The sequence below is a fragment of the Anarrhichthys ocellatus genome, unplaced genomic scaffold (genome assembly GCF_004355925.1).
Source record: "Anarrhichthys ocellatus isolate YVR2014 unplaced genomic scaffold, GSC_Weel_1.0 scaffold198, whole genome shotgun sequence".
NCBI classification, from domain to species: Eukaryota; Metazoa; Chordata; class Actinopteri; order Perciformes; family Anarhichadidae; genus Anarrhichthys; species Anarrhichthys ocellatus.
The window spans coordinates 5242-16189 of record NW_022280228.1 but is presented as its reverse complement, the minus strand read 5'-3'; the positions used below and the strand labels follow the sequence as shown (position 1 = coordinate 16189).

At 42.3% G+C, this 10948-nt stretch overlaps 1 protein-coding gene across 8 annotated transcripts in view; it reads left to right on the top strand.

Moving 5' to 3' along the window:
* LOC116400751 (tight junction protein ZO-2-like) overlaps positions 1–10470 on the top strand; it is a 102369-nt gene extending 91899 nt beyond the window's left edge. For 6 of the 8 annotated variants that reach the window (XM_031878763.1, XM_031878764.1, XM_031878760.1 and 3 more), the window contains exons 20-23: positions 4–111; positions 2537–3025; positions 4673–4758; positions 8515–10470. In XM_031878763.1, the coding sequence (XP_031734623.1) occupies positions 4–111; positions 2537–3025; positions 4673–4758; positions 8515–8662 (831 nt within the window). In that variant the 3' untranslated portion in view covers positions 8663–10470. Of the gene's footprint in view, positions 1–3; positions 112–2536; positions 3026–4672; positions 4800–8514 lie in introns of all 8 variants that reach the window. The other 2 variants (XM_031878762.1, XM_031878761.1) reach the window with 2 other exon arrangements.
* Positions 10471–10948: the final 478 nt, after the last annotated feature.

Below are 10948 nucleotides of genomic sequence, written 5' to 3'. Positions count from 1 at the left end.
TAGATCTTGCGCAGGTACAGTCCAGACATCAGGAGTCGCATGAGGAAAATTAGCAGCCGTGAAGTCCTCAACAGGTCCAGCCCTCCACCTGTGTTCTTGGCAGACAGCAAGGTGAGGGACCCATAGAGTACATCTGTACAGTAACAATCCACCTCCCTCTGGAAACACTGGTCTGTGTCCTTTAGCTATCTAAACCCAACTACATTCTTTATTTTTTTTAAATTCATGTGAATACGTTTGGGTTTTGGACTGTTGGTCAGACTAAACAATACACTTGGGCCTGAGGAGATGGGCATTTATGCAATCAACATTAATCAGACGAATAATCAACAGATGAGTCAATAATGAAAGTAATATTGAGATGAAGTCCGAGTCATCCAGGACAATTCAACAAAGTGTTGAAAAGGGGCATTGCTCTATGCCGGATCTTTGTTCCATTTTTTTAACAAAACAAAGTGAATGAACTACAACAAAAATCACTGAGCAAAGGCAAATACTAGGTCACACAGGTAATAGTTTCCAACTGCAAATAAACACAACAATTTTATTATTATGAAGTTCAATCAATTTGAATGAACGTGAGCGACCCTCAAAGCCAGAAACAAGAGAAATAAGTCTCAAGCGTGTTTTTCATCACTAGATTTATTCAGCATTTCACAAATTCAGTCTAAGTATGTCAACTATGCATAAAACAAGCCCGAACTGTTTTGGTGGCGTGTCTATCTGACAAAATATGTAAGAATCCAACATCCTCCCCTCTTCCATTTCACATAAGAAAAGTGTTTTGTTATTTGTTAGTCAAAGATGGTATCATTTCTCAGTAGCAAACAGTAAGTATAACAACATACAGCAACTCTGACTCTGTCCTCCACATGCGCCCTGGCAGCTCTTTACCTCCACTGAAAGGAGCAAACTGGCCTTCCCTTTGAGGAATGGCTTGATGTGGAGGAACCACTCTCGCTGCGGTTCTGAGTCCTCCGCCGTCAGCTCATTGGACCAGATGGGTACCCAGAATTCCCCTCAGTTATTGGTACATCGTGGTGGGCTTGTCTATACCAGTGGTGTTCAACCTTAAGCTGTGTTCAAGGTTTTCATTCCAACAACACCCAGCAGCTGATATCAATAAGTATTTATCTCTTTTCAAAGTAAAGAGTGAATGTTGTTGAGGAGCTGCTGTTCGGTTGGAATGAAAACTTAAGTTTTGAAACCAACCCTTTTTCTAGTGCTTTCCTCTGTTATAGCCAATGTTTTAAGTTTCCACAGTGTTGTTTGATATACTAGTCTACTAGATCCAGCAGTGTTCGTTGATTGTCTACATTTTTAGTGAATGGTTTCATCTGTCCAGGAAGAACCAAAAACCGAAATCATTATTTTAGTCCTTTTCTACTGCAAGAACTTAAAGGTAACATAAATCACATTTCATTTTGCTCAAATTTCCCACATTAGCTTGAAAGTGGTGCAATATGTAAGCTCTGGCCAGGATTTTAGTTCAAAAACTGAATGAACATTATCAACAGAATGTGAATTGGTTACAGTAATATCTACTGATATGATCATGCTAACCAGCTAGCCTCGGCCCGTCCTGTCTTGTAATACCACTTGTACCTCGAGAGGCGACAGTGAGTCACTGTAGCATCCACTCTGCCCTCAGTCCAACATGAGAGGAAGAAGAAGTTTTTTTTAATCACGTTGAAGGTACAGGGCCTGTGTACGCTCAGCACAAACCCCAGGGGGGGTCTGATCCCGGGGCACTGGCCCTTCCTTGCCTGATCAGCAAACTTGCTGCCGTTACACAAGTTAAACCCATAGACTGTAAATAAGAAGTGGACGTAGTCATCGTGACTTCACCAGTCTTAGAGCACCAGTTTCTAAAGCATTTAAAAGTGAATTGACCTTCTTCTTATAATACCTAGACACATCAACTGTGTTTTTATCAGTGAACTATTTGTGACAGTCACATGATCGTGCACGTGTCAAGTTACAACACTTCAGATGTGCGTGACCAAGCCTCGCGCCAATTTCACTATGGCAAGTATAACCTAAGCTTTACTGTACTAACCATCCAGCCTTGCCATCTCACTAGCACCAACAGAGGCAACTAATTCTTCTATCCATTCGTTCGTTTCAGACATTTTTTCCAGGTTAAGGGAAGACCGACTGTTCTTTTATGCTTAGTTTTGCGGTTCATCCTAGGAGACCCTGAGGTGTTACTGGGATTACTCGGCTAAATAATCCCTTCAGCCTTGACTTTCATCAAAATCAAGGGAAACAGTTTGGATAAACAACCTAATTTAGTCTGACAAATCTCAAAAAAGCAGATTTTAGCCCTCAGAGGGACTACCTGCTGCAGTAAACCCAGAAAGAGCCATCAAAGCTGAGGCGGTTATAGTTGTTTCAGAGATTATGGACTCGGTATGGAGCACAGTGGCTGCATTAAGGAGTTTCTCCTTAGTTTCTGTTACATGGTTTTGCTTATTATAAAGGACTGCGAGTACCACCATCTGTTCTGGCTCTAACGCTTCCCCTTCTTGGTCAGGTCAAACTGTCTCTGAGGGACGATCCGATCCTCGTGACGGGCTCCGCCAACCCGCACCGTCACCACCACCCTCCGCCCCCCGGCTCCAGCCGAAGTTACGACTCCCCCTCCAGCAGCAGCCCCGCCAGCAGCAACAACGACCCTCCCCCCCTCATCTCCCGTTCTTCCGCCGCTTCCTTGGCCCCGTCGCCGGCTCACCACTTCAGCCCCTGCGGCAAACTGTGGCCCCCGGGAGCGCTCCAACCCCCCGCCGTGCCCAAGCCCGGCGGTTGCGGGACCGTGGCGGAATCTGCAGTTCGCTCGCCTGCGGCTCTGCCCGGTGCAACCTTGGCAGCCTGTAAGCAGCAGCAGCAGGAGGCAGCGAGGGACAACCCCGTGGACGATCCGTCCTTGAGGTCCTTCCTGGGGAAGATCAAGGCCTTCGAGAAGATGGACCACTTCGCCCGAGCCCAGAGGTTGCTGGAACTACAGGAGGCCCAGAACGCCAGGGTGGGCATAGCTCAGTGTTCCTATTGGTCGTCTGTAGTATCATGAGGTGTATTACGCACAACTGAAGGCAGGCTGTTAGATCAGTTCTGTAGGATTTTACAAATTGATCACTTTGCAGATGTATGCCTCTGCCTCTTTAGAGCATATATCAGCACGTTGTATCATAGTTTGTACAAGTACGGCATACTAGATGCTAAGGGAGTGGGTGAAGTAAATGTATATCAGATTAGTATGGTGATGGAACAGTATTCTCTCAGCCAGTCACGATATTTCTTTCGTACCTTGTGTCAGCAGTGGCTTGATGAACTTGGCTCACAACATAGAGAGCCAAATACAGACAAGTTAAGTGGGTAAAGAGTATTGTTGTCCATGATGTGCAGAGAAAAACGGCATACATGTAGGACATCACATCTGGAGGGATTAGGTCTTGAGCACACATTTATATGATTAAACCTTAAGGTGTCACATTATTAAAGATTTCATCAAAAGAGTCCCACAAACCACCGTGTGGTTGGTGGACTAAACCTTGTCTTCGACATTTTGGCCATTTTGAGCATTCAGTGCTCACCACTGAATGCTGAATAAGACAGTTTTAGGCGACAAATGTTACAAATAACTTTCATGAACTGAAAACACACTGTGAAAGGGTTAAAGTTCTTAGACAAAACCTGGACAACACGCAGAACGTTGAAACACCATGGTAGCAAATTGTCAATCACAAAGTAGCCTCGCAATAAAGCATACCCTGCTTTATGGTCTGTTTGACTCTAAATGGACCATAATGTACTAAATGAACATCATGCTGTATTGAAGAAGACTTGAAACTAGAGATTGAGACCATAAACTCATGTTTACAATGTTTACTGAGGTAATAAATCAAGAGAGAAGTAGAGTCATTTTCTCATAGACTTCAGTACAATCAGACTTCTTTTTGCAACCAGAGGAGTCGCCCCCTGATGGCCATTATAGAGAATGCAGGTGTAAGGCACTTCTGCACTGGCTTCACTTTTCAGACCTGGTTCAGCCTGGTCACAACATATTTATCTGTATGCACAAGATCCTTGATAGATTGTTTTCACTCTTAAACTTGTAGTCCTCAGACCAAACCAACGCTGACTCAAGTGACTTCACTTGGGGACATTTATCAGACTTCACACAGGTCTCTTTGGAGACAATAAAGGCTTTAAAGAACATTTTTCACATATACAGTACTACAACACCTTATATGTGCCCCAGACCCCATCCCTCCTGTATGTAAGACACTGATTTAAACTGTGTGACGCTGACTTTTAAAGTTAAGTTTATATTTGTAGAGATATGCTGCAGTGTTTTTTTTAAATTTTATTTGCACAGTCTCTCATTTTAGCAAGATCTGTTAGAAAGTGGAAACAGTTTCTAACAAGATATTTTTGTTTTTATTACTACATACCGTGTTCTGTTTTTTTTACGTGTTGATTAATTGGTAATATGGATATTTTGGCTCAAAGAGGTAAAAGTAGAAAGCTTCTATAGGGCTGAAAATAAGGAGGCTTCATCTTCTGAGGAGCATGAACGAGCTCAGTAAAAGTCATGACGATAATCTGCCTTTCAGACTGCGATATGTCTTGTATAAAGTCTTTTTATTTTTCAACTAATCTTTGTTCCCAGCTGGAAATTGCTCAGAAGCATCCAGACATCTATGCTGTTCCTCTGAAGACAGCCAAGCTGGATCACGGTCGCCCGCAGCCTATCGGGTAGGCTCTCTACTGCCATACGACCATTTCCAAGCTCCGCTGTGAGTGTGTACTTCAGCATAGTTGTGTGTTTGCCATGTCTCCCAGTTTACAAGATGTCACTGATAGTGCAACCTAACACCACTCAGCTGACATTAAGGACCCCAAAAGTAACAGACACACATAAGGTCTTTACAGTTGTAATTCTTAAGATTTCCATTCCTGGTTGACATGGAAATACCTGTGGTTTACTACAGCTTTGGCAGAACTACAACAGAAGAGCAGCTGGTTTGTCTGTTTATTGTTATAATAGAGAAATCAGTAATTGGCATTTTTCCATCACGCAATGATCAAACTCCATCTGATTTCATGCTGCATGCACAGCCAGAATACAGTAAGAGGAGTTGATTATGTTGCTATGTCATGTCTCCTGCAGCTCTTCATCTCACAGCTCACTGTTCCATCACTACCTGCACTATTTGAAAACTGATCCGCCATCAAAACCAGAGGGTTCGCCCCCTGCTGGTCAGTAGATAGAATGCGATTTCTAAGACTCATCCGCATTGGCTTCACTCAGAAGAACCGAAGGTTGCCGCCTGGAGTGAAGGCAATCTGAATGCAGACTCCACCGCTAACAATAAAAACTCCTTTAAAGAGAATGTAAATACATTAAATGGCAAAATGCAGCACATAAATAGTAACAAAAAATGGTTTTCATTATAACTGTAAACCTTTATTGTATTTCAAGTGGTAACCAGAGGGTAAGCACTTTTCTGGAAAAGGCAGCTCTCCCCTCTCTTGTAAAGCCCTTGGGGACGACAAACTGTGATTTGAGGGTCTCGCAAGTGGTGAACTAAGCAGAAGGCTAAACTATTGGAGAGAGAGAGAGTGAAAATGTTGCTCATAGTTTAGCCTTCTGCTAGCCGCAGCCTTTAGCTGCTGTGAGCTAGCCGCTGCTGTGCCTTTGGCTGCAATAAGTAGAAGCTATAAACTATTAGCAGCATCAGACTTGATTTTAGATAAGTCAGTCTTCCTTTTTTGGGGGGGTTGCTTTACAGTGTAGGCAGTTTTTTCCCAATGCTGGAATAGCAACTTTTCCGCCATTTAATCAGACTTTCACCACCATCTGGAGCATCCTGTGATTGGCCAAAGTCTCCCGTCAAGGGCTACAGACCTTATGAAGCCTGAAAACTGCCTGAATTTAGACGCCCAAAAAAAACTGCCTACCCCAGCTTTAAGTTTATGCTACATACGAAGCAGATCTAAGGCACTGGCATGCATTCAATACACTGTATGTGCAGTATGTTGTGTAATGCACTGAAGAATGTTTTTTTTCGTACAGCGTACTGCAGAGCTTTGTCAGGTCCGAGTAAATAAGTGATGTCATCAGGGTCATGTCAGTTGGGGCTTAGAGACTACACATTCAGACAAACTAGAGGAGTGGAGTTTGAAAGATGTGGTTGTTTACAAGTCAGGGAAGGTCTTATAAAATAATATACTATAGATTGATCTGTAGAAAATGGATCGTATTTTAACAACCATTTATAGGTCATACACAAAACATACATACATACATACATATATTTTTTTAAACAACACATGTATGTTATTACTTGTACTGCAAAAGCTGACAAGCATATATAACTGTATAATTGGAATATTTATTTGAATGGTTAACCTATTTAGATTGAAGTGTAGCGTGATGGTTATCTTTTCAATATGGTGACGTTCTGGTTTAGTACAACTTTTAATTTGAATAGTTTGTATATGTTTTTATGTAATTGCACTTACCAAGTCACTTTCTTACCATCTATTAATATAGCCACATTGCTTAGAATCAGTCCAATCACCAAGCTTAAATGGGCCAGAAACACAGTCAGTAAAATGAATACCAAAACTTTCTGTTGCCAACATCCATTACAGTTGACAGACCCACTTCCTGCTTTAAAATTGATCTACTGTACTTGCTGCAATTGTGGTCACTCAGTTTTCTTGTGCAATGAGGCTACTATTTGTGACATCCAAATAAAGTGGTTTAGATATGATCCAGATAAATTGTCTGACTGTTCGTAATTCTAAATCCAATTGACAAAAAACTCCAAATCCCATTTTGGCATATTGTGAGACAGAGTAGAAAAAGCCCCCTATTGAATGGGCTAAGAGGATTTATGTTGGGTCATCTGGAAAACAAGGTATCTTGCCTACGTGATCTCACTCCCAACTTCTCAAATACGGTAGCCAGGTCTGTGCCCTAATCAAACTAGGACACTCTAGTTACCCCTCTAGCATCAGTTTTGGGCGTGTCAGTGTACGCTTGTTCCATGCATAGTGTCTTTTCAAAATATACTTCCAACGTAAGATTACTTCGTTTTTAGCTTTACTTAGTTAGGGCTGGGCAACGAAAGTACTTGGTTAGGTTTAAGAAAAAGGTTGTGGTTGGGGCTAAGATAAGTAGACTTGTTATGTTACCTACTTATATGGCATCAGCTAAGTATGTAAATTACGTAACAAAAGTAAATAAATAAATAAATCCCTGTTGACTTGGTTCTCACACGGGACACGAACGGTGGTTTCCTGGGAGAAAGTCCTGTGTTTCCTTGAACCGAACCATCCCCCTTACCTCCTATAAGCAAACTTTCTGGCTCTTTATACTACGTCAGTCAGTTGCTCTGACTATCCAGTAATGACAAGGAATGGATTTATATTGGAGTTAGTTGAAAGCAGGCGGCAACCTCCAGTTTTACCGAGTGAAGCCAATGCGGAAGTGTCTTAAAACTTGCAATCTCTCTACAGCAGGGGGCGACTCCTCTGGTTAAACAAAAGTCTGATTGTGTAGAAGTCTATGAGAAAATGACTCTACTTCTCTCTTGATTTATTACCTCAGTAAACATTGTGAACATGAGTTTATGGTTTCAATCTCTAGCTTCAAGTCTTCTTCAATACAGCATGATGTTCATTTAGTACATTATGGTCCATTTAGAGTCAAATAGACCATAAAGCAGGGGATGCTTTAGGGCGGGGCTTACTGGGATTGACAGGTCACTGCCACTACCAGAGCCGTATAGCGACGGCCGTAATCCAAGATGGCGACAACGAAATTGCAGAGGTTTCAAAACGGCAGTCCACAAACCAATGGGGGATGTCACGATGACTATGTCCACTTCTTATATGCAGTTGCCTCAGAATCAGGTGCAACTGACCATGCAGCTGTTTTTGACTAGTTGAGAGTCAAGGTGATCTGGTCCTGCACATAATGACTAAACTGCAGGTTCTTGTTAAAGTCAACTGATAAGCAATATCAATAAAGAGTTCTCTAAAGTGTTCTAGGCCTTTCCCAGAAACATTTGAAAAAGTTTGTATCCTGTATTGAAAGTGTAAAGGTATTAGGACTTAGTAATGACAGACTTAGACTGCCTTCAAACACAACAAGGTAACAGCCAGACAACTAGAAATAACAGAGTGACATCCCACCATTATGGAAAAGTCGGGGCTCACCAAAGTCATTAGAAATGATCCTCAAGGGCACATAGATATCTTTAGCAAATTTCACAGTTTTTCACACAACCGCTGTCAATGTATATCGGTCGGATACATCATCTGGGAACCATGAATACACAATTCTTCCGATAGTCGTTGAGGTATTTATGCCTGTACAAAAGTGATGGACCGAATTTGCCAAATTGTCCATCTGCAAATGTTGCCAAGGCTAGAGAAGCACAGGTTAAATTTGAAGAGGTGAATGACTCAGTACGACTTGTTTTGTCCGTTTCCTTCCAGCTCCAGCTCCCGTCCTGAACCCCAGACTCCTCAAACCTCCAAGGAGGGACGTCCCTTCTACCCCAACGAAGAGGAGGCGCAGGATGAGGAGGCAGTGCCGGGATACTACACCGCCAACTCCTTCCAGTACCAGGACACCCAGCTGTAGGGGTTGGCACACGGCAGCTGTGCCGGCCCTCGGCCTTCCTGGACGTACATGTACTCATGCACTGCATATGCAGTCTATTTACACACATGCCATCCATCATGCCCTACACAAGCAAGCTGCTGACTTTGAACCGACTCTCGCTTCTTTGATATTGAGGAGAAGGGGGGGGACTAATTTGTTGTTTGCCTCATGGAAGTTAAAGCAATCTACTATCCATTTGGATAGGCACACACTGTCTTCACTTTACTTTTTCTGGTGTATTTGATTGTTTTCTTTCTTACGTACGACTTTTGATGGTCCGAACTGAGTGATTATGAACCACTTGTTGTCTTGCCTATGCAACTCTTCAGTTTGTGCACAGCGACTGAAACTTATTGCCACGAGTTTTGCCCTCACAAAAACCTCAACAAACCTAAAAACCACAATGCGCTTTATCACATCCACCCCCTTCTTTTTTTAAGCTCCTATATTGCCAGCTACGATCAACAAATGTTACATATATATTATTACATACAGCATATATATATATATATATAAAAAGTCAAGTGTTTATACTCTGTCTTTGCATTCCTTCATATATGAAAATGCCTGTGTATACATACAGTATATATCTATATCTATATATAGTCTATCTAGTAACACTGGAAATTTGTTACAATTTTTTGAAGTGCCTTTTACTTTCTTAGTCCCGTGAGGTTCGGGTTGTCTTTCCTCCGCCCCTCAGCCGCCCAGCCGTAATAAATCCTCTGCTGCTGTCAAGCTTAAAGGGAAACCAGGGAACCAATGACACCAAAATCTCAATGCTGTCCCCAAACACTGTACTGTCCGCTGTCACCTCCGGTGACAAAACACACCCACAGAAAAATACACACCCTGCATTCAGTCCTATCTGCCATGTGTGAGAAAGAGCAAACACTGTCTGTCCTCTAAGAATCCAATCAAGAACAATATCGCTCTAAAACCGGTAACAACAGAAACTGAGATAATTAGAGAAGGTCTGGTCACGCCCAGAAATAAAACAGCTCAAATCTGTGGCAAAATGAATTACTTTTAATGGAACCTCGGTGGGTTAGCTTGCTGGGGCAAAGTCACTATTTGGCATCAAGTTCAATTTTGGGTGAACTTTGACACGGGTCATTAACCTTTAGTGAATTCAGAGATCAGAGTCCAAAAACAAAGGAAGCTATCGGAGCTCAATGGCTGTGTGCAAGGTTAAACTCCTCCACAACATTTGTTTACTAGGACGCGCAATGATATTTGCCGTGCCGCTCTCTGGCGTGACCGGGCCTTAAGATTTATTCTTCTCATTGACGCTGTCTTTGATGCTCAGCGTTCATTGCTGTGCCGTTCTTGCACTACACCTCCCAGCCATAAAGGATTTTCCAGTCTGAACTGTGTGGCCAATGGCGTAATGTCTTTTGCCTTGGAATGTTTTGTTGGTTAAGTTTCTGCAGTTGGTGCCCTCTTCTGTCTATACAACCATGGTGGCTGTCACGGCCCATGCTAATAACCCTGTTACATGATAAGGTTGGTGATGTTCTATATTCTTCTTACTGTCAGCAAATCCCATGTGCAGACCCCAACCAACAATGAATGTATCTGCTAACATGTATTATGCGAGTATCCAACACCGGGCATATCTTGTTCCTCTGTGCCATAGAGATCCCTTGTTGTCCAAAACGATTGGAGACTAGACACTAACACTAAAAGTGGATTCATCCGCTGCTGAAGATAGTCCCCAACAAATGCACAATTTCCTCCTGTTTGAGTAACATTTGTTAAAAACTACAGTGTTCAGCTGTTTGAGGAAAAACATTATTTTATTAAATTAAACTACAAATATGTGAGCCGTTCTTTAAAAAAAAAAATAGTTTGTCTTCAGTAGGATCCAGAAAGTATTGGTAGATTGACTAATGCATTGGTGAGTTTGATCTTTATGTGACAATAAGAAGAATATAGAATGCAAAGCTGTGTCCCATTTCAGATTCCTATGAAGACTGAATAAGAGGAGCGGGTTAGTCCTCTGAAGGTATGGCTGGATGAACTTGCTAGGGGGCCATTGGGTGTTGTGCCTATAGATCTTGACACAGAACCCCTCTTCGCAACACGTTCTCACTCCCAACTCGTCAAACACTGACACTTGGTCAGTAGCCACACTTGTTTACATGCATACAGTTTATTTTCAATATAAACTACTAACGTAGTATTACTTTGATTGTAGGTTTACTTTGTTCGGGTTAGGCAACAAAATCACTCGGGGAGGCTTAGGAAAAAATTGTGGTTGTG